We start from the raw sequence: 25,631 nt of genomic DNA on the forward strand, positions 1-25,631 counted from the left end.
TATAATTTATTTTTAACTGTGAGCAGACCAGTCTCTTTATAAATATCATGTAGCATTAATAATTGGGTTTTCATCTGTTTTAATTCTTCAGAGTACCATTTATTTTTATGTTTTTTGCTAATATTTAGTTTTACTTTCTGGACTTCGATTGATAAATTAAAATATTCTAAAATTATATTAAAAAATGTATTAAAGATTTGAACTGTTAGGCTCTTGAACATTGAAGAACGATTCCCAATCAATATTGTTTATATAACAACAAAAATTCATTACTCTTTAAGCGGTAAATAAATTATTTTTAATAATTTGAGGTTGGTTATATCCGCTTCTCAAGTGAATATTTAATTACAATAATAAAGCAGAGTGGTCGGAATATGGAAAATTTTTTATCTGAATGGTATATGATTCCCGCAGACTATTTATAAAAATGTTGTCGAGACATGCTTTTTCTCTTGTTGGAGTGTAATTTCCTGGATAGAAGTTGAATTGTCTTAATAGATTTAATAGGTCAAGTACAGTTTTTTTCTCTGTTAGGACATCAAAGACAGAATTTACGTCTCCCCCAATTACTACCGTGTAATTGGGCCATTCAGCGAGTATTTGAAGAAGCTTTTCGAGTTGAATTAAAAAAAATATATTTGAAGATCCACTTGGAGATCTATAAGTACAAATAATTATCGATTTCAATGAGTCAGTCATTACTCCTCAACATTCGAAATGAAATTCATTAATTTCCGTAGGAATGAAGTCTAAGTTTTTTTTACAAAAATAGCTGATCCTCCATGAATATGGTTAGATCTTTTAAAACAATCACCTAAGTTAAAAGTATCAAAATTTATATAGTCAATATTATAGTCACACAACCAATGTTCCATAAAACATAAAAATGAATAGGTGTCTAAGTTAAAGAAAGTTTCCAGGAGATTAATTTTGTTATTCAAACCCTTTATATTGAGATATAAACCACTTTTTGTTATTATTGCATTGTTATCATTTGGTGATGATGTGGAGTCTTCTATGTGGCCTGCATTTAGGGGCGCCTCCTTTAAAAAAACCTAGTGACCAGAACTCCTTGTGGCCAGATATTGGTGTCCAAAGCTCGTGCAATATTGGCAGAATTTATTGTAATTTTAAACGATGCATAAGAATTTGGGAATTTTGATTTCAGTGGTTCGCATTGTGCCTCTTTCACAAAGGACTCTAACCTTTCCACGGTTGTATTTGGGTCTAATCTAGAGACAAATAAGTATCCTTTCTTAGGAACAGTTTTTAGTCCAATATCATTGGAAATTGACTTGTTACCAACTACAATTCTTTTGTTTTTACTAGTAGATCTTTTCTTCCCAACAGTGACCCATTCAGTTTCATCATTATTCGGATTGAATGTTTTGGTTTCTCTAGGAGGAGTTGCCTTGTTATTGTTTACCGTAATGACCTCGTTTTTCTGATTAGATTTGCTTGAGATGATAGGTTTGCAAGCAATGTCATTAGCCATGGAATGTGCAGTGTTAGCTGAAATCCCGGCCATAATATTATGACTACGCTGGGTTTGTTTCCTGCATGTCGCTTTAGTAAGGACAGCACTATATGATGTTTGTAACTGTGTTGGATCACGTGGTGATTCCATAACCATGCCGATCCTATCACCCACAAGCAAAGATACTTGGATCTTGAGTTGAGAATTCTCTAATTTTAAATCATTTATGTCAGATTCAAGGAATTTGACATAACCAAGCACTTGATTTAGTGTATAAACTATGTTTTGAAAACGAACGGTCTCTATTTGCACTGCTAGAGATTCAGCATTGCTTATCTCTGGCAGACATATTGTTCTCTCAGGAGATAGAACTTTTTTTGTTGGCGTCTTCTTGTTGTTGGAACTTTGATCACTCACCGGGGATTGATCAGTAGATCCAGAAAGTGGACTGCCACGAACTGGTGTGCTGTCACCCCATGTCGATCTTGCTGCTGTTAAACAGTCTTCGCATTGATAAACGGAGGATCCTCCAGACATAAAGGCCTCAAATTCAGCATCGCCAAATTTGAGGCAATCAAGGTGGAAACGTAGGCCACAGGGCCCAATGCTCTCCAAATTCCTATCTTGTATGGCTGAAGAGCACATCTTGCAGGTATCTTTGGTAGGTCGCATGTTGAGTTGTGTTAGCAAACACACATGAAACGACGACACTTATTTCACACAAACTCGATTAGGCAACCAAGTCAACTGCAGAGCTTCATAATAATACGTCTTCTCATCGCAATGGTCAACTGTCAACTCATGAGCTTCTCAACACTATTTCACAGATGATAGACGAATACAGAAGAATAGCTGCCCATACTAACTGTAATATTAAGAAATTAAACTTGAACAAGAGATTATCGAAAAATTGTGTAGCTCTGAGGCATGGATAGATACTACTTACTCTATTGGCGAAACATATTGAATGTGCAAGGCCCTGTCACATGTCATGTGACAGTGTAAGCACGTGTCGGATGACAACTCGACTACTCTCTCCAAGTACATACCATTGTTTCTTAATGTGACATTCCTAGTAAGTTTTTACATCCTTACTGCTAATATGGGCAACTAATATTAATGTCTGATTCACATTGGGGTGAGATGTTTCACCAAAAAAAAAAAGCATCTAGCTCGTTTGAAAACGGACCTATGTTCATATGAACTTTTTCACTCAAAATGGCCTAAGATATCGTATACTAAATTTTTGACCTTTCCTCGTGAATCACCCTGTATAAAAATGTGTCTTATTAATGGGTTAAAAACGATGACAAATGTGAGACCGAAATGTACTAAGAAAAATGTAAGGCACTGATAAAATCATACGTGTAGATAGAAGCTATATAATATGAAAACAGTCTACAGCAGAACTCCAGTGAAAGCAGTCATGTATGCACAATGCTTCATCAAGTATAGAGGTCATTGGCAAGAGTAAGAATTTAGGAAGAAGTGAAGTACAGATAGGGAAGATGGAAAAGTGGGTACAAGTGATTTCAGGAAATGATAAAGAAGTGAATTAAGAAGAGAGAAAATGAAGGTTAATACAGGAGTGAATCAGGTTGAAGAACCAGACTTCAGAAAGCTTATGACTAAAGGTAAAAGGCATCAGGAAGAAGAGAGAGGAATTGATAGCAGAGAATAATAAATTAAAGATGAAAATGAGTGACAACGATCTCAGTATGAGGAATAGGAACTTAATAATTTTCATTTTGAAGAAATGGGGCGTGAAAAAGAGATGGAAACCTTGGAGACAGTATACTAGTGATATAAATTGTGGTTCTAGAGTAAATAGTAGTGATAGAAAATGTAGGAAGAATTAATAATTAAAGAAGAATAGAAAGTGGTATACATTATTAGAGATGCACTTAGGGAGGGCTAATATTAGAATTAGTACGATCTTTTAGCTACTTTTCTACATAGGTGCCAAGTTTCTCAACACATTTCTCCCATTGTGGTACCACTTTCAGTATAATCTGTTCATAGAAGTCTATTCGGTTGGAGTATAGCCATCTGCAGACAGTTGATTGCACTTCTGCATCGGTCGCAAAGCAGTGGCCGGCCGGGAATTTCTTCATGGAACCAAACAGATGAAAGTCCGACAGTACAAGGTCTGGACTGTATGGTGGATGCTGGAGCACCTCCCAACCAAATGTGTTGATTTTCTCACGAATAGAAACAGCAACATGGGGCGAGCATTGTCATGAAGTTTGACATTGTCAGTATTAATGTTACGGCATTTGTCACGAAAGTCACAACGCAATTTTACCAACGTTTGAATGTAGGCTGTAGCATTCACAGTGGTTCTGTGTTTAGCAAAGTCCACCATCAAAACACCATGCTTATCCCAGAACACTGTCACAAGCACTTTCTTAGCAGATTGCGTCACTTTGCATTTTTTCTCTACTAGGGAAGCAGCATGTTTCCACTCCATAGAGGTCTGCTTTGTTTTGGGCGTGTAGTGTTATGCCCAGGACTCATCACCAGTGACAATTCCTTTCAGGGAGTCGTGCCCTTCTGCAGTGTAATGCTTTAAATGGTTCAAGTATGTCATCATTTGCTGGCCATTTTGGTCATCTGTCAGATTCTTAGGCACCCAGCAGGCACTAACTTTTTGAAATTTCAATGTGTCATGCACGATATCGTACACCGCATCATATGAAATGTTGAACTGCTAAGATAAGGTTCGCAGTCATTCAAAATTGCTGCCTCAATGCCTGTGACATTCCACTAGGTTGCAACTGTTACCGGCAACCCGGAATGTGGCGAATCACAAAGATTCTCACTGCCGTCTGTGAAGAATGCGCACCATCTGGAGATGTTGCTACGGTCCATACAGTCTTTCCCATACACACCACACATGTCCCTGTGAATTTCACTCGGGTTATGTCCTTTAGCCCACATAAATCGCACAACACTTCACTGCTCTTTACAAGTTGACGACAGTAACATGCGCGCCATCTTTATTGCATAGTTCACACTTGTCTCGCTAGAGCTGTACATGCAAAACAAATTGTGTCTGTAGTGAAAACTTCAAACTATATCTCGATAAAATGTCAACATCCCAGCCGCAATACCAATGCAGAAAAAAATTATTGTGTGTTACTTTTCGATCCACTCTCGTAAATGAATAGTGAATTGCAAAGGAAATTGAATAGTACGATAGACTGAGCAATGAGAGGGTAAATAGCTAGGGAGAATAGAGTGTTTTCAGGTGCGTACTGTAAAGAAATGTTATTGTAATGACTGTTAATGGTGATGATATATACGAGAAATGTGAGGGCCACCATTACATGTAAAGAAGTGCTGTTGATGAAATATATACAGTATATCGTCATATAATATGAAAGCAGTGAAAATATGTAAATTAAGATTAAATGAACTTAAACTTATGAGACGAAATAATGAACAAAAAAAATAGTGTGGTAGGCTAGGAATATGAGACTGAAAAAATACCAGGACAACCATTATTTAGACTTGAATAGCTTATATTATAGAGCGAGAGATTGAAGATGTTAATGAGATTTATAAAATCTTTGGGTATTATTTATAAAAGTTTTCTTTATTTCTACAATGAAAATGTAGTGTTTAAATATCATTAAACTATATAAACTAGAAACGAAAATGGAATTTAACCGCTAAAGTAGATATAGATAACAGTGTAAGTAAAGTTTTGAGAAACCTGAATTTTAAAGCTTGTTGTTGCTGTGAAAAATTCAATTAACGCACTCTAATTTGAAACTTATAGATATAGAAAACATCATTAATATAATTTGGAATAATTTCAATGATCCTTTAATTTTTCACAGCAACATAAAGCTTTAAAATGCAGAGTTCTCAAAACTTCAAAATTTTGAGTTGTTTCCCTTTTGAATTGAGCCATTGATATGAAGTATTAAGCATTATTACTAAATTATTAATTAAGATATATATAGAGAAGCATATAGCTGGATATGACAAGTATATTGATAAGTAAATGTCATTGTGGTACCGAATGCAGAAACATCAAGGGCCAACATGACTTATAATAGGATGAAGACCAGAGAACAAGGAGTAGGGTATGTATCCCACTTACTTTACGATACTGAAGCTAAATCATGCGTGCATTTCGCCATGCTGCTGATTCCACCATTTGACAGCTGATTCATAAGGACACTATTGTAGAGAGTTTTCGATGTTATTTCTTTATTTTACATTCAGTTTGTAACATAATCAGTTATAGGGGTAATGGTAAACAATTCTTAAAGTGACATCCTACTAGGGTTGCCAGATTTTCAAATTGAAAATACAGGAAATTTGGGAAATAATTGCCAAAATCGTTTCTTCAAGACATTATCGACATGTTTTACCTTCATGAGCATGTTATAACTGTATGCAAAAGTAATTTAAAATGAATCTCATAGCACTGTTAATACTGTCCGCGGAACTTATCTAGGCAGCTGGATTCCCTAGTGCTCTCTCACTGCCTCGTAGCTATCTGCTAGCTACCTGACCATCACTGCAGTTGTACGTACAGTTACAAAACCAACATTCGGTATTTATTTTCAGTGCACTTCATTATAGATAAATTACATTTTTCTTCATCTGTGTACAATATAGTATAATCACAACTCCAATTATTATAATTCGTATCTGACCGTAAACTACTGATGGTACATGATACATAAATCTTTCAAGTAGAACAGCTATAGGTGCGTTACAGGGTCATATGCAAGGAGGGTTACTGGGTTTGAAACCCTCCCCCCCCTACAACTAACTCTTCGATCACACTAAACAAGCAAATGTATTTTACCTGTCTTGTACACCGTCCTCTCCTCTCTTTCCTCACTTCCACTAGGAGTGACCTCTCAACCCCCCCCCCCCCCCCCATGCATCTCTCTTTTAACTGCTCAGACAAACTTCGCAGACTATACTTACAATTTGCTTTGTATTCATTCAGAAATTTTTACAGTTGAAATTTCCCTTAACAAAACAGATTGAAAATTAATGAGAAGTTGTCATTGTAGATTACACTTAAAAATATGTAATTAGAATAACTTTCATAGCATTATAGCACTATTCATATTTAGCATTTAAATAAATAGATAGATAGATAGATAGATAGATAGACAGATAGACAGACAGACAGACAGATAGACAGATAGATAGACAGACAGAGAGATAGATAGACAGACAGATAGACAGACAGACAGACAGACAGATATTATCAAATACGTGAGATGGGAGACTGGCGAATATGTGGGTAGAATATGGGAGACCTGGCAACCCTACATCCCACATAATTATTGTTTCCAAAATCATTATTTTATTACAAATAATATATGATACAAAGATATGCGTAATGCAGCTGATAATACTAGTCTTTTGTGTGGTTTAGTCAACTGTCTGAAGATAGGTTTCAACCTCACAAGTGACACGAATAAGGCATCACTCATAAGGCAACTAAGCCTGAAAATAATGGAGTAGGGTGACCAGTTCCTTTCCCCCATACTAGGCTTGTGTATGTATATTCTATTAGAAAGCATGATAAACATATATTTAATTAATAAAAATTACATTTTATATTAAAATATACCATAAGGAGGAGGAGCAGTCAGAGTCTAAAATCTTTTAAGTACACAGAATGAACAGAACTAGACTCTTGCGGAAGTTTCTAAGTAGTCTTAAATGACCAAGTTGTTATTTTTTTCTCCCCTCTCTTCTTCTTCTTTTTTTCTCTTTTCTTTTTTTTTATTATCTTGATATATTTCTTAATAATTTGTGTTTGTATGCCATTTAGTACGAATTTGCTAATCAACATTTTATGTCTTGTAACTCACATGTATTCTCCTATTAGTATATTAACTGTATATAATATATCTCAAGTGAATTAATCATCGTATTTATCTCGGGCATTTTAGGTCTTATAAATTGTGTGTGTGTGTGTGAGTGTGTATATTCCCCTTTATGTTATGTAACTGATTTTGATTATGTGTAATTTTCTACTTTATTTTATATATTACATAACCGATCTTGACTATTTGTAATTTTATATTATGTAACTGATCTTTTCTATTGTAAATTTCTACTATATTTTATGTAATTTCTAAGGTATTTTCTTTTGTGTTGTTTTGTAATCAAATTTTGTATTTCATGTATATTATTGAAACCTGGTTGAGTGGAATAGAAGGCCTCATGGCCTTAACTCTGCCAGGCAAAATAAACCTACTACTACTACTACTACTACTACTATATTTATAGTTGCATATCTATTAGAAAGCATGACAAACATATATTTAATTAATAAAAATTACATTTTTATATTAAAATATACCATAAGGCCTAGATGATACAACTGCATGTATAGGCCTATATTTAAGAGAAAAATCATATATATAATTATTTTGTATAGGCGTACATAATGCGAATGATTCTTATTACTCAGAGAATAACCCAAGTTTTGTGAAGTATTGAGATATTAAGGAGGCATGAACCTTGTCATTATAATTGTTTCAATCAGCCAAAGAAAGTTATTATTTTCAGCATCTTTTTCTACAAAATTATTTCTAATTTCCTTAAAGATGCTGATACCAATACATTTCTGGTACACACTATTAATCTCTGCTTCATAAGACAAGATGAAATTTGGGATGGAGGCACTGTAATATTAATGAATTTTTTCCCCTAAATGAATCTCTCTGAATCTACATATTTTCCCTACATCTTTGGATGGTTTAATTAGATCATGGGCGTCCAAAAGGATCGTCTGCACCGAATCACTTACAAGACACTACTTGCAATAAGCTCATGACCTCGGGTGGGAGGGTTGAAGATGTGGGTAGCAACAGGTGTGTTAACTAGAACAGTGGCAGGTTTATTGTACGCTAGACATCATTATGGAAGTTCGTGTACTTTAACTTGATTCAAAATCACAATTTGTTAATTAATACAAATAAAAATATAAATAAATACATAAACAAACTATAGACGTTGGAATAGTATGGTAACTACTCATAGTATAAACCATTAAATAGATTCAAAACACTTTGGAAATAGACAATTATTACGAACTACAAGTCCCATGTAAATGGAAATTAAATACATAATCATCATTAGTCTGATGTAAAAATAAACCAATATTTATGCCTACGTATAATAATGAATGAAATACATGCTGCTGAAATTAATCTTCTTCAGTTTCACATATTTGCTTCAGCAATATTGCATTGAAATCCGGAGTTACATCACACACTGCCAACCATAACTGGTCATCTGTCATGCTGGTCTTACATTTTGACTTTGCGCTGTTTTGAATTTTGTTTATATTATGTATCACCACATCCATGACGTGCTGAAAATTCAAAGTTTTCTCACAAAGGGCTTCTTGATGAAGAATGCAATGTACTGTATAGTAATCTGATATACCTCTTTCGTTAAGAAACACTTTTAGTCTGCCAATTAAACTCCTTTTCTCGGCAACAATGGAATGGGCTCCATCAGTTGCTATGGACACTAGCTTTGACTACTGTAAATAATTATGTTTATGTATGCACGAGCAAAGGCCATTGAATATTTCTTCTCCAGTGGTGTTACTTTTTAAAGGAATCAGGTCTAATAAATATTCCTCAACATTAAGCTGTTTGTCAAGACCTCGTATAAACACAGATAACTGAGCTATATCTGTCAAATCATTGCTTTCATCACAAGTGGGAGAAAAATGTAAAAAGTTATGAATTGTAGCATCAATCTGCCTAGATATTCATTAGATATGATTTCAATTCTTCGTGCAACAGTTTGTCGAGAAAGGTGTAAATTGCGAAAGTGTTGCAATTCTTTGGGGCACAAAATTTCTGCGACTTTAACCATGCATGTTTTTACAAACTCGCCTTCCTGAAATGATTTGGGAGATTTGGCTATCTCCCATGGCACAGTTTAACTAACAAGTATTCTTTTTCTGTCATGTCAGGTGCAGGAACGTCAATATGCAGAGCATGCTTATTTAACAGGTTACTCAGTTCTTTTGCCTGATCTATTCCTGGAATAATGAGGGAATATGCATAATAATAATAATAATAATAATAATAATAATAATAATAATAATGGTAATATAATATCCAATAATGCTAAATATTTACAATAATCAATAATACATTTCATCTCAGCATATTAAGAATGCCATGCAACATAGTGACGTTGTACATTCCCTCGAAACATGCCAAAAATTATCTTGGAACATATAAGACTTTTTATATTATCACCATCTTCAAAGCAAAGAAACTCTAGTTCCCACTCTACATTAAATTTGGAGGTCGAAGGCTTGGACAGAGGCATTTGTAAACCACCTTATACATCTGGTACACCCACCACTGCCTTGTTTACTGTATCAAGCACATGCTATGGCAGTCAGGGTGCCTTACAGGGGAGGAGGGCGAATGGAGGGGGTTACATTGCAGGTTGCATAGTGACAGTGATTCGCGAATTACCTTTTGGACATCTCTGAATTAGATCATCCCTATCTTTCACTGAAATGAGGTTCTCAGGTCTTCAACTTATATCTCTAAAGACACTCAAACATTCTGAACACATTATCACCTTTTCTAAGTATCATACTACAAATTGAGCAATGTAGCATACTCACTTATATCCCAGGTCATTTCACTATAAATATTTATCCCAGGCAGCACAATATAATCATGATCAGAAAGAGGATGTTGAATAGATGCTTCAGAAGCAATCTCACTTTTATGCTCAAACATTCTTGCTTTGGGGAGGGATAAATTTATTAAATCCTCAGTAGATATACATTGGTTTGTCAAAATATTGCTTTTATCTAGAGCACTGCCTTATTTTCTTAAAGGCAACAGTAAATTGCCTTGCAGTAGTATTATTGTTATGCCCATCCTGTGATCGAATATAGGCAAAAAGTCTTTCAAGATGATCTTGGCTTACCTTATACAATGCGGTCACATCACGCTTGATCTGAAGAACGCAGAAAGGTCTCAACCACTGATTGCTTCATACTTCAAGGCTGTGTAGGCCTGTATGTTACCAGTCATTGCCACAGCTTAGTACAGTCTGAGATGTTAGTAATAGAAGACGTGTGTGCTTGTGTACTTCTTTTAAATACATTTGAAGTGTGTGAGCTGTGCATTAAATTAATTGTTAGATAATTGAAATGCAGTCTGAAAAGTTAACTCTACAACAGCGAATATTTATGTATGAAGCTTGCGTCAGAACAGATTCATGCCGACAGGTGTGTAGGCAATTTGTAGAGAAATTCCCCGATATTCGACCTCCAAATAGAGATACAGTTCGAAACCTTGTCATTGGATTAAGAGAAACGGAATTGCTGAACTCTAAAATTTGTAGGTCAAAAGAAAGGTTCTAACAGAAGCAAAACTTGATGATATTGGTGCATCACTGAATGTTCTCCTAATAAATCTTTACATCGTGTTGCATAAGAAGTAGGCATATCAAAAACTTCAGCCCATACAACTATTAAACTTTTAAAATTAAAACCTTACAGAGTTACTGTAGTCCAAGAATTACAGCCACATGACAGCGAAAGTCAAGTGAATTTCTGTAATTGGGTTTTACAAAACATTGTTGACAGTATTATTGATCCACATTTAATCATTTTCTCTGATGAGGTATGGTTTCATTTATGTGGTTATGTATGTTCACAGAACAATAGATTCTGATGCACAGAAAATTCGCGATTAATTCACGAAGTTCCCCTGCATGATAAAGAGACTCGTATGTGGTGTGCCGTAACAGCAAATTGAGTAATAGGACTGATATTTTTTGAAGATACTGTAAATTAGAGAGATATAATATGCAAATACACAGTTTTTTGAACAATTATCTGATAATGCATATTTTCAACAAGATTCTGCCATAGTCCATACTGCAGGTGCTTCTTTGGAAGCTATAAGGAAGGTTTTTATGACAGAATTATTTCAACAGGGTTATTGCCCACACATTCCCCAGATTTTACTGCATGCAATTATTATTTGTGGGGAACCCTAAAAAATAGAGTCTATAGAAATAACCCACACACCATCAATAAACTGAAAGGCAATATAAGAACAGAAATTAAGCAAAATAAGAACTTTCACGTGTGAATTCAAATTTCATCAAAAGATGTCGGGAACATCTGAATGCTAATGGACACAACTTTCAGCAACTACTGGTACCGTAACACTGATTAGTGAAATGAAATGATGAATGCGTGCATGCAATTAATTAATGAAAGCTATATAAGTGCAATATGCTGGAGATTACGGATAAAATGCCACGTTTTATCTCGCGTTCTACAGGCTTGCTCCTCCCCATGTTCTTCAGATCAAGCGTGACGCAACTGCACTGTACATAGGAATGTACTTTAAAGGGAATTCTGAAGAAATGGTCTTAAATTCCAATAATGCTTTCGTTATAAACCAAGAACCCTAAGAATCCTGTTTTTGTTATGGGCTTACCATTACGACCTTCTCTTAATTGCAAAATGTAATGTTTAGCTTCTTTAAAGAAATCTTCGACTCTACTGATATTTTCCAAATTGAATGCTTCCTTAAAGAAATGACCTTATGCTTTTTGAATTCAATAAATCTAACAAATTGTTGAATATATGTAAGAACTCTGCTCTAGCCTAACAACCTTCAATTCCTTCAATTTGGTGACTAGAACAGTATAATAATGCATTGGAAACAGACTGACTCAAGACTTGAGCTGCTAGATTTATTTTCAATTTTTTTACTTTTCATAATTTACATGTGAATTTTTTATTTTATTGCCTAGGTGCATTCCTTCCCTTATTGTTGTTCATTTAGTATTTCAATGTATTTTCATTCAATAAGCTCACTGGACCCATTACACAGAACTCTCTTTTCACCTGAAATGTTTCTAATTAATTTCAACATGTGACAAGCATCTAGATAAAAATAAACTGACTGTTTGGTTACTGGGTATAAGAAATGAGTAACCATATTGTTTACATCAAAATCACAGTATAGTTTTCCAACTAATATTTGCTGCAGCACCATCACTAACATGTCAGTGATGTTAGAATCATGTGGAAGTGTTAAGCATTGGAGTGTAAGAGAGTATAACCACAGTCTACTATATACAGTCGCGAAGCTCAATATGTAGTAAAAATGCAAACATGGATAGTTGCCCACCACTAGGATCGCTACTATCGCCTCATCATCGCAGATCTCTCTCCTAGCAGCCGACAAAATATGTTACACTTTCGTTGTGTTCTTTTGGAAAAATTAACACCTTCCTTCCATTATTGAAATATTAAATGCATAAAGTTAATTTATTATTTTAATGAAGTATATTAAATTCCACCATAAACTCGAAGATACCTGCAAGAAATATGTTAATATTATTTTTGTTTGTGCAAAACGAACTGAAATTTACTATAATAGCTTCACTCATTCAAGATTATAGCGATAATTAACTATGAAACCAATAAATATTAATTTGCATTTCCCTTTACAACAATAATAATAGAAATATGAATTAATGGATTAACTTATGTACGTGTACCGGTACTTGTAGTGTAGGCTTACGTAGTTGAGGTTAAGCAATAATAATCACACCAGAATTGGAAATAAAATGTGATTAATAAATTTTATTGTAACAGACTTTTTCTACGTCTCTATTAAAGTAACAAATAAAAATAACAACAAAATTAACAGCTATAATTAAAAACATATCCTTTGAAAAAAAAAGTAGGCCTAAGCAATAATAATCCCACCAGAATTGAAAATAAAACCTGATCAATAAATTTCATTAAATCAAACTTAATTTTTCTACGCCTCTAGTAAAATATTATTATTCCAATTATTGTATTTTAGCCATTAACATTTTCATTACAACCAATAACGAACATTTCACAAGCATCAATGTGAAATACGCAACGAGCTAGCACTCGATGGAAATATGATTCAGTCCAAAGTCGACCGTGGACAGTCTATTGTTTCTAGTTGCTAACCGCTTGGAGCGCTTTATCACGAGATTTGCAAAAAATCACCTCAAGCTTCGCGACTGTATATAGTAGACTGTGGTATAACTATTCACTCTTAAATATTGTAGCCATGAAAAAGATGAGAAGTACAAACTAAGTTGCGTGAAAAGCATTATAATAGTAATAACACCTCAGTGGTATAAGACTAAGGTATATTTTCCTTATTCTGTGCTTAAATGTGCTAGTATATTCTCTGAGATGGCGCCCACAGAGTTCTCTCCCTCTTAGAAGCTCCTTGTAAAACACAAGGAGCTTCTAAGAGGGAGAGAACTCCTCGAGTTAAATGTTGCAACTATCCTTGTTTGCATTCTGAAAACCTGGCAACCCTAGAACATATATATGTGAAAAATTAATTTATCAAGAACAATCTCTAAAGAAATATCATTTATATAAGAACAGTATATACTTATGTTATATGTATTCTACATTTAGTTTATGTTCTTGTTTTATTATTTAAAATTATTATTTGTTTGCAAGGTAAACTTTGTCAAGTAGGTCACTCTGGTGGTAAGTTTGGTAAATAAAATAATGAAGTATTATTAATTGAAATATAAACCCAGTAAAATAGAGCATTAAGAGAAATTTCAATTTAAGAGATTGCAGTTATACAGCATTATGTCTTTTGTTGCTTACAAGGGAACCTTCAGCTATGTCATGTTGAGGTTCTTTTCCAAACTTTGCACACTGAAAGGTCTTGTTAAGAAAAGACAAATAATAAAAAATGAGCCCATTACCTACACTGTCAGGCCCTTCTTTTGAATGTGACTTATCGGTCGAAACACATTGAGTAGCCTCACACTAGACAGATATGCAAGCGCTTCATCTGCCATGATGTTTATGTTGCATTGCAGTTAGCAAGGAAGTAGGGATGGAGCTGTTATCGCTGAACTGTATATTGAAGATCATTCTGATACTATATTAACAAAGTTTTATCATAATCGTCGTTTTAAATGTATATAAAAAAAAATATTATTAAAATGAAACGAAATAATAATTAGATCTAGTAGACACATAATGGACATCCACTAGATGACTGCATTTACACAGTTTACACAGTGATACAAATTATGTTAAATACACGATCATTTAGAGCATGGAACTAAATAATCGAAACAGTGCTTTATTCATGTACGGTAAGTAACATACTTAAATTGTATTTTGTCTGAAATGTGATAGTACAGTCATCTCTATGTATTCATATAGGTACTCTACTAAGTACAGTTCTTTAATAAAATTGAAGATATGCTGATGCTCTAACAGCTGATCATGTAGGTCCGGAACTTAAAATAGATTTACAATAACTTTACAAATAAAAAGAATGGATAAACATAGACAAATTAACTACTGATTTATAAAAATGTGTACTGTTTTCAAGACAAAGTTTGAATATACAATATAATGTCTTACCTCAACATCACAATGAAGGAAAACAAATGGCAGGCAACAAATAGTCTACCAGATGCAACAAGAAAGACCTCTTCTAAATTTTAATAATCAAATGAAACAATTTTACAAAACAGAATGGCATTCATATATAAAGTAACCACATCCAAGATGTACAAAAATTCACATCATGATCAAATAAATACACTGACTGTAAGCTAATTTATAATCTCTGTGGTCGCTGAATGGTCAGACCTTCAGACTGTCATACAGGTGGCCTGAGTTCGATTCCTGGTCAGGTGTGGCCGCAGTTGGGGTTTTTCCCGGAATTCTGCCATTTTTCCCCAAATTAGGCATTTACATCATTCCGTCACCATTTCTCCATTTCATTATCATTCCGTAGCATTGCCCGAATGCTGGCTGGCGATGCATGGAAGGTGCTGGCCTAGGGACGGGTGGGGTTGCCTGCTAGAAACCTGAGCACACAGATAACCTTAGTGTGGTCAGCCAGTGTGGGTTTGGGAATGCATCACCAGAGGGTCAGCGCAATAGATCTTAACAGGTCGCAGTGCTGGGCCATAGTGCCCCCCTCCGTTAAATTAAATTGGAGCTAATTTGTATATACAAAGTCTTTTATAAGTAACTAGTCTATCGAAAATCAACTATTTTGGATAATTTCTAAAATGATATTCATCCTTCCCGGTGCCCATACAGTTGATTTGGAAACAAACACCTCCTCCCCCACTGCCAGAGGAAGTTACTTATCCACGTGTAATGTGCATTTGATGCCAACTTGAAATGGCCTGGAGCATGGCCTTCTATATACCAAAGACTTAAAATGATCTGGAGCATGGCCTTCTATATGCCAAGGATAATAGCACACAACCATGCCTGTACACATTGTTGTGATAGACTGGAATGATAAAATGCCACGCAGCCACTTAACATTATTGCAATCCCTTGGCTTCTGTGCTCACCTGTTTGAGTCACCTGGACTTCTTTTTCTGGGGATTCATCAAGGATCATGTCTATGTGACTAAGCCACGCATTATTCCTGAATTAGCAAAATGAATTGAACACATGATACAAATGGTTATGCCTGATATGCTCACCAGAGTCTATGAAGAGTTGATACATCACTTACATTTGTGCATTCAGCAGAATGGAAGACATTTTGAAAATTGTACACCATAATTTGTCAACAATTGAAACTGTTTTTACATTTATGTGTTTTAATAAAGATTTAAAACACTAACCATTCTTTCGTTTAATAGCTCTGGTAGTGAGGGAGGAGGTGTTTGTTTCCGAATCGACTGTATGCCACCGGGAAGGGTTCTTTCTCGTGAGGATGAACATCATTTCAAAAAATTATTCAAAATAGTTAATTTTTCGAAAAAATAATAAAGTATAATGGATGTTAAATATATTATGCAGGCCTTTGTCTTACTACTAATTCCACAATTTGGGACATCTGGCCGACATCTACGGCTGACCACTAGGCTCGAGAATACAAAGCAGAGGTTAACTTAAAAATTTTACAATATGATTTGTGGGGAGAATACAAAACAATGATAAATTTAAAAATAAAATACCATGTGATTTCGGAGAAACATGAGATGAAAGTATAATGAAGAATAATGAAATGAAGTAAATCATATTGCGTAGTGTTATACAAATGATTGTGTAAAATGGATAATGAATCTCTCAATATCATTAGACAAATTTTGTTAATGTCCTCATTAGAAAATTTAGGAGAGGAGAATGGTTTTGGTTAACTTAAGGGGACACTCAACTTAAAAATTGGAGAAAAAGTGTCATAGAAATGAAAAATTAAATTTCTACACTAATTTACGTGACAGAACTAAATCAATACGCAGAATTCTTCCCCTATTCATTGAGAAGTCACAGTCAAATGCACAAAGCCAAAAAATAAAAAAATTATAATTAAAAGTGATATTTCAATTAATGATTGATTAAAAATTGAAATATTTTTTATTTTGAAAAGTATTGGATCTAATGAGCTGAGATTTTGCATGTTACTTTCCATGTGTATATTAAACTTTTTCTCCAAATTTGAAAAAGATTGGTCAAATAGGAAAAAAGTTCCAAAATATAGTTGAGTGTCCCCTTAAATAAAGTTTCCCTAGCGCCTAAAAAAAGTCCTTTCACTTCTCATGCACGATTAGATAAACTTCAAATCATAATATTTCTTCATTTCATGTTCATTTCATTCTTTGTATGAATAACAAAAATGGGGATTCCCAATTGAATGATTAAAACAACGTTGTTAGAATTTTATTACTGGCTGAAATAAATACTTGTATGCACACTTTTGCTTGCAGGGTGTCTGATATGATAAGCTAGCTACTATAGCATCTACACAGGAAGGGAGGGAGCGCTTCAGGTCTCGGAAAGTCACTGTATGGATAGAGCCATTGGGCTACTCAAGAGATTTTCAATATTTTCACACCACCTTTTGAGGGCCTTGTAGTTCACATAATAAGCCAATTTTTTCGTATTTGCTCTTTCTTTCCAACATCTTCCTTTATACGAAAATTGAATAAAATCCTCAGCATGACAAGTTTTTGAAGGTTTCCTTGTTAGTATTATTATACTGATACATCAGCATGTATTTACTGAAGGAGCTCTAACATCTACATTTGAGACTTATAGTTGCAAAATCAGGTACATCATTTTTTTTCGAAAAAGAGTTAATGTTATGTTTCATATCTTCATATGATTCTACAATAGCTATAGCACTATTATGTCCCAAAACCAGATACATAACATGGATTTGTATGATGAAAGAATAGTATTGGTTGCAAATCCAGATAACTCATGTGAGTTTATTTCCAAAACCAGATACATCAAGGGTTTGCGCATGTATTCACTGTGCATCAGTATAGTTCCCGTGCAGCTGAAAGGAAAACGGCAAGATGTCATCATTAGCCCTAACGAGTATAAAGATATTTTCTCTACCTTTGGAACATTCATAACTTTGTCTGATAAAACATATGACTGGAAAAAAAACTGTTTCCAATACAGTGCGGCCACCAGCTCAGTGGCATTTTCCATGTAATAGATTTTTCTTTTAGTCTAACAAGAAGAAGAACGATGCCCTTATGAAGGGCGAAGTTCACTACAAAGCATTTGTAAGAAGAACAAAAATAATAATAAATATTGCATCACCAAGTATAATGCTGCCAGGAGTACAAGTGTCACAATTAAAAACAAATGATGTAACTGCTTTGCTGACAAAATATTTTGGCAATGACATTTCGGAAAATCACTTCAAACATCCTACTATGCACATATTGTTAACAGATTGGAAAGCTTGGATGAAAATCACATTTCTTCTATGAATGAAGAAGAAAATATGTGTGACCATGTCTGTAAAATAGGTGATCTGGTTGTTTAATAATTCAGTTTCTTTTGTGATGAAAATGTAGGCTAACAATCATTACAAATTAATTGTAATAATGTAACAGTGGGTTTAAAATAATACATTGCATGTAATAGAATGGTTGTTTGCTTTCAAACCAAGATAAGTCCTTTTATTCATTTGCAAACCCAGATAGATCACAGAACAATTTTCAAAACCAGATATATCAAATACATTTTCTCTATAACCTACTAATTATGCAATAATGTCACTGCCATATGTCATGGAACATTACACTATTCCATAACAAACATATCCTCAAAGTATTAACATTTTACCTCTTGGGGTATAGGAGATATACGTTTTTCATACTGAAAAATTATGTTTTAGTGATTTATCTGATTTTGCAACTAAACGCTTCATTTATTCTGTTTGAGAATGCTATTAAGTGCATTCTAATCATTTCAGGTGCAAGAACACGAGAAGATTTACAAGAAGCACTTGACAACATTTATCCTATATTAAGGAGTTTCAAAAAGCAATGAAAGGACATTACACTTAAGAATATATTTATTTGTATATTTTATACATAATAGTAGCAAAAATAGTTCGCTCTTTTATTCCAAAAGTGGGACCTGATATTGATTTATGTTTTTCAAATTACTATAATTATTCATGATTAATTATAACTACAGTATTGTTAAATGAAGATCTGAATTGACAAACATCTCTAGTTCAATATTTGCCGAATTTGGCTCTTTACCTGACATATACTGTGTTCTGCATAAGCTACCATCCTGCAAAAGCAATCGTACAAATATTTATTTGAGTACTCTTATATGGCAAACCTGTTAGTTTTTATGTTCTGCTGAAAACTTTACTTCATTGGACTTGGGATGTTTGTCAATTCAGGTCTTTAAATGTTAGATTTACCTTGCCAGTTTTTCTTAACACATAAATTGATCTAGTGTTCACTCATGTACTTTTTATTAGAATAATTGGTATAATTATCATGTTATCGAATGTAAAAATCTACAAAAAGAAGAAATGGAATTAGAACATAATTTCTCGAATATTTACTGATTTGTAATGAAATTAGTTTGATCATATTTTTTTTTCGTTTTCGTTTTTATTTTAGTAGAATTTATTTCTTCATAAAAATATTAAAACATTCCTAAATAACTAACTAAAACGAAGTAAAAAAATGAAGATAATTGTGTATATATTCTAGGTTACTTTACACAAGGGGGTAACTTTACACATTTCAAGAATTTCTGCTTACAAGATCCCCTTAATAAGGACACAATTCAGACTACTACGTATATGTGCTGTTGTCACATAGAATCAGTTCCATGGAGTTGCTAAACATTGTCTCTAATGTGCTCTCATCTAAACATTTTTTCTAGAAATGTGTAAAGTAACCCTTGTGTAAAGTAACCGGTCGACGGTATTATAACAGTGTCGATGAAAGCACAGAACTTACAAAGTTATATCTGCATCAATAATAAATTTAAGTCATGCAGGTGACATACTTTCTCATTATTGTACATATTTGACAGTTCAGTCTGTGAATAATATTGTTTATAGTTAATTTAATACACACAAATTACATTCTCTAGAATCTCAGAATTAATAATTTGACTTTATTTATAAATTATACACATTAAGTAGATATATGTAAGCAGAGCTTTTTTTTTTTTTTTCTTTACTAATGGTGGGTACTTGACTTTTCATCATTCACCCATGTGAGGCCAATTGTGTAGACCAATTTACCAATAGTCGTTGCCCATGGTGCACCATAGGGGTCTGGTCTGTGCTACATCTGTGATGAGATGATGATGGAGATTTTTTGGGATGCCACAGTGGAACCAGAGCTTACGGAGAAAACTGCTGTGTTATCTGGACCATGAGTTTGTCTAACACAAGTTATAAATCGGAATACACTGGGAATCAAACTCGGGTCCACAGGATTATAAGTCCAGCACTCAAGCCACTAGACCACCATGGCAGCTTCATGACGTATTGTTAGAAGCACTTTTTTCTTCATAGAATCGTAGCTTTCTGTCTGTATCTACTTTCGACTGTATGATTCATTTTGACATTCTGTGACAGAAATATTAATTTTAAAATGTTGAAAGAGAAAAGCTGTCAGCACTGCATACTTCCAGAAAGAAAAATGCTATATGTAATTAATTTGTAATAAATTAACATAAAATAGCTATTCACATATTGTAATTATTTCTAATATTCATTTTTTTTACGAAAATCGATATTTAAAAGTGATAAACATGTTAAAAGTAAACCAGTGACTTATTAATGGAGAAAAAGTCATTCCGGCATGGGAATCAAATCCAGGACCCTCAGCTTGGTGCGGTGAGTGCACTCATCACCTGAGCTATGCTGGGATCTGCTGGCCAAACTCTCCTTTGTATCATCGATGGCCTATTACCTGCATTTTAGACATATGTGTCATATATGCAGGAGCGCATATTTTAACAACTTTATGGCCATTTCAACAACAGTTTTAGGTCACTGTTAACACTGATATAATACTGTATATTCTTATATGAAGACCTCGCCGTCCATTAATAAGTATCTATGCAATGACTGCATAAAGTCATTGGTTACACAATATTCAATAGAGAACGGTGAGGTCCTCTAATAAGAATATATATGTAGATCAAAGATTTATAACAAGACTTCCCATCCCTTTTCATTCCTAATCATTCTTTATTTCTTCGTCCAAAGCAAATTTATCTTTACAATGTGGGATTCTCTGGTCTTTCATACTGGTCTTTGATACTTAAAGGACAGTGAATAGGTTTGCAAAAGGAGTTTGAAAAATTCGATAAGAAGGGTACAATTCTTCATATAATAATAATTAATTTCTCATGAACATAGTGCGTTTCTTATTTCAGTTTCCTCTTCATCTTATGCAAGAAATTTACTTCATTCCCGAGTGAAATGAGTTGTAGATATTGAATATGAATAGCCTCAGTGTGGGAGATGTTGTATACTGTCATTCAATAGAATTCTCTAGAGAATTTTACATCATTTTTCGAGGTCTCCAGAGAATATGGTGGGTAGAGATTAATTCAGAAAAATTAGCCGAAAAAATATTGATATTTAACTAGGGTATTAAGCTACCGAAAGGATGGAAACAGCCGAAACCCTAATAAAAGATGGCAACATAAACGAGGCAGTAGAAATATTAATAAACACCATCAAAGATGCAACCATGCCAGCGCACATCAAGCAGGGGAAGATGTGGTTCGATCACGACTGCTTCCAGATGCGCAAGAGGGTGCTAGAACTTCTCCACGACATGAAGACTAGTCAAACGCCTGAACACATGAAAGAATATTCCAAGGCTCGAAAGGAATACAAGAATATGATCAAGGAGAAAAAGAATGAATACTTAGAAAGAGAAGGAAGAAAAGAAGCAGAAGAGGCAAAGGCGGACCCCTTCATAGCATTGAAGCAAAAGAAAACGAAGATGCTGAATACGATACCAATGGAGAAATGGGAAGAACACTTCGAAAACATCCTCAACAAAACTGGACGGATTCCACCCCTAACAAGAGCCCTAAACAAATCAAGCAAAGAATATACTAGAATCTCAGAAGAAGAAGTAACAAAAACAATAACAACCTTAAAAAAACGCAAAGCTGCCGGCCCTGACAAAATATTCAGTGAGCACATACTGGACACCAGCATGTTTATGACGAATCTATGGTCAAAAATCTTCAACAAATGCCTGGAAATGGGAGACATCCCCGACCAGTGGAAGACATCGCAAATAAGGCTGTTGTACAAGGGAAAAGGACCCACTGACAGCGTCGACTCATATCGAGGCATCGCCTTAGAGAACACCATCTTCAAGGTCTTCACAAAGATACTAACTGAAAGACTGACCGAACAAATAGACCACCAAATTCCAGAACAGCAACTCGGCTTCCGCAAAGGCAGGTCGACTTTACACGCAATTGGAAACCTTATAGACGACATAACAAGTGCCATTAGGATACCAAAGGGAAAACTATACGCTCTGTTCGTAGATTATAAGAAGGCGTTCGATTCTGTCGACAGGAAAATCCTCTTAAGAAAACTTGAATTCACAGGAAATGACGACCCCAGTACGATTCTAATCAGAAACATTCTGACAGAAAACAAAGTTTATATAAGTGACTCGATAACGACATCAAGAGAAATAACTCAGATGAACGGTGTTCTACAAGGGGACCCCCTAAGCCCTCTCCTGTTCAACATACTCACATCTGATATCAGCAAAGCACTGCAAGACACGCAAGCCTCACTGTACATGTACGCCACGATATGATTCTAGGATCAACAGATAAAAAACGAACTACAAGCGGCACTGGACACCCTGAGTGAATGGGCACACAGCAACAGCCTGGAAGTCAACGAAACAAAGACCGTGCAGATGGTGTTCAGAAAGGGAGGGAAAATAGCAAGAAGTGAATCCATCATACTCAGTGGAGAAAAATTACAGATTGTGAACAGCTTCAAATACCTTGTGGTAACTTTCCAGACAACCGGAACATGCTTCAACATACATGCAAAGGAAAGGGCAATAGCAGCAACGAAAGCCATTTACGAGATAAGAGAGCTACAGAAACTGTCACTGGACACTGCAATGATTCTTTTCAGAGCAAAAATATCCCCGATTCTCACATACGGTATACATCTAATTTGGCCATATCTATCCAAAAAAGCCCTGGAAAACTTGGAAGCAGTTAAAGCCAGATTTCTAAAGACAACTCTAGGAATATCAACATATACACCATCAAGACTAGCTTACGAGCTTGCCTGGGAAACCTTCTTCATCGAGGACGTTCGAACACAACTGCTGCTGCTATCTTCAAAACGAGCGGATGAACTTCTACTCGAACGAAGAAAGAAAAGAGAAGAGATCTCGCAGGAATTCTACGCAACTGACACCATGGTAGATAGAAATTGGACAGGACCAAACTGCGATCTACGCAGCGCCCTGACAAGACTAACAGTTCACAGATTCCACCATAAACTATGCACGAAGCCAGGATTCCACGAGCCAACAGACCAGTGTGTGTGCAATCTGTGTGAGAAACATTGTAGCCGCTATCATTTCACTGTATGTCCCAGCAGGACAAGGTCTCTGAAAGACTACAACAATGAATAACCGCGCAACAACTATACTATATGCACATTTGTGCGCATTCCTCGTTATTATAAGGTTTATTTCTCAAAATCAGTTCTTATTGGCTGAAGCCTTCTCTGATGGAGTGATTCATATGTAGTGTAGCTAATTCTAAAACATTGTTTTTTTTTCAGCAATTCTCAAATGAACAAAATGCTATGTCTAAATGAAATTGCTACCTATCTTAAGAAACAAAATTTTGACTTTAGAGGAAGAAAATTAAATTTGGAAAGTAAAGTATGAAGCGTTGTCTAAGAAATATGAAATCATGTTGGAAGAAATTAATAAAGAAAAGAAAAATTGGAACTTGTAAATAAAAATTTGGCGGACACCTTCACACCGAGGCAAATGAAGATAATAAATTCTGAAAAGAAAAGGAAAATACAGTGCTCTTTGGAAGATATTGCCACTGCAATATCTTTAGAAAGTCTCAGCCCCAAGGTATATTATGGTACTATTTAAGAAAAAACAATTTTCCTCTGCCAGCACTTTCTGTGTTAAGGAGCTGGGCATCAAATTTTGATTGAGATCAAGGTTTAGTGTCTAATATCATCTTTTTAATGGAAATAAAATCTAAACATTTTTTAGACTTGGAATGGTTAACAGTTTTGACCTTTGATGAAATTTATATTTCCAACAATTGCCACTGCTATCATTGTTTGAGAAGAAACAATTTTCCTCTACCAGCACTTTCTACATTGAGCTAGGCATCAAATTTTAATTGAGATCAAGGTTTATTGTCTAATGTCATCCTTTTAATGGAAATAAAATCTAAACGTTTATTATACTTGGAATGGTTAACAGTTTCAACACTTCGATTAAATTTATATTTCCAACAAGATATGTATTGACAGGAAGAATCAAGGAAGGTTGGAACCTCATAGGAGCAGTGGCGGCTCGTAGTCAAATATTCAGGGTAGGCAAAATTTACAGAACATAATGACATAATAATATATACAGTGAGCATCAACCACCTACATTCCGGGCACTCACAACTCACAAAGCAGTGCTTATTTTCCATTCTACAGTATATTATGCTATGCTAAAAATGTTTTGCTTGCAGTAGGACCTGCAGGCGCTTGGGGAATGCTGAGTTTGATTATTTGTACAGTAGGTCTATGCGCCGATCCTTCTTACAAGCATACCGCTTAATGACGTCATCATACCACGACTCCTGTTTTTCCAGCGAATGTAGAAGCTCTCTTTCAATTGATGCTGTGGCTAAGGCTGTCACTCTACTCTGTCCCATGGTACTCCTTAAATAAGACTTTGCTCTGTTCAGGCAAGAGAAACTTCTCTCAACACTACAACTTGTTGCTGGTATTGTTGCAGCTAAGCAAAACAGTTTGTAGGCTTCCGGCAATACGCTCTGTATATCACTGTCCACAAACATCTTGATAATGTCCATTGCACTACGAGACATGAACTGATCGTCCGAATAGACGAATTCCAATTCATTTTTCAGTCGTGAAAAATCGAAGTGAAGAGAATAATGATATTTTAATGAATTTAACTCTTTAGCAGGGAAACGTTTTTTGAATTCACTAAATCGTGATGAATCTACCAAGTGAAGGAATTCTAATTTCTGAATGTCTCTGAACCTAGTCTGAAGCTGAACTATAATGTTATCTAAAATTTCAAAGTATAGCTGTCTGTAATGGGCTAGACTTGAAGTAGAACTATCTCTGGTTATTTTCAGATCACTTGTACTGTTCACAATGTTGAAATATTCTTCGGCCTTGCAGTCATTTCTCATGTCTTCTAATTTCTTTATTTGTCTCTGAATAGCTGAATGTCAAGTGATTTCTTCTGTAATATATCAAAGAGCACTTGTGTCATTGAAAATATATCCTCGTACACAGTCAATAAAAAAACAAATTTCATGTTTTGAAGATTGTTTTTTAGTCCTATAGCCCCATTTATAGATTCAGGACTGGAAAGCGTATCTTCCTCTATGTCATTGCAAACAGTGATTATGTTTTCTCTTTGGCTAGAAACCGTCTTCAGAATTCTAGCATTAGAACTCCAACGCACATCACTAGCTGTCGGTATCCTTTTGCCTACTATTTTATACAGAACAGCTGTGCATTTAGGTGATTTATGAAAATATGCAGGGAAAGCTTGGAGATTAGAGAAGAAAATG

The 25,631-nt window shown here is 34.8% G+C and overlaps 1 protein-coding gene across 4 annotated transcripts in view; it reads left to right on the plus strand.

Moving 5' to 3' along the window:
• Nucleotides 1-25,631, plus strand: part of LOC138703292 (uncharacterized) — a 114,548-nt gene that overhangs the window by 82,884 nt on the left and 6,033 nt on the right. The window contains exon 7 of one of the 4 annotated variants that reach the window (XM_069831061.1): nucleotides 5,514-7,729. The exons of 1 other annotated variant lie outside the window; for it this stretch is intronic. In XM_069831061.1, the coding sequence (XP_069687162.1) occupies nucleotides 5,514-5,656 (143 nt within the window). In that variant the 3' untranslated portion in view covers nucleotides 5,657-7,729. Of the gene's footprint in view, nucleotides 1-5,513; nucleotides 7,730-17,768; nucleotides 18,428-18,756; nucleotides 19,992-25,631 lie in introns of those variants that run through there. 2 more of the 4 variants (XM_069831064.1, XM_069831062.1) reach the window with 2 other exon arrangements.

This window comes from Periplaneta americana, chromosome 7 (assembly GCF_040183065.1).
Source record: "Periplaneta americana isolate PAMFEO1 chromosome 7, P.americana_PAMFEO1_priV1, whole genome shotgun sequence".
In the NCBI taxonomy this organism is placed as follows: Eukaryota; Metazoa; Arthropoda; class Insecta; order Blattodea; family Blattidae; genus Periplaneta; species Periplaneta americana.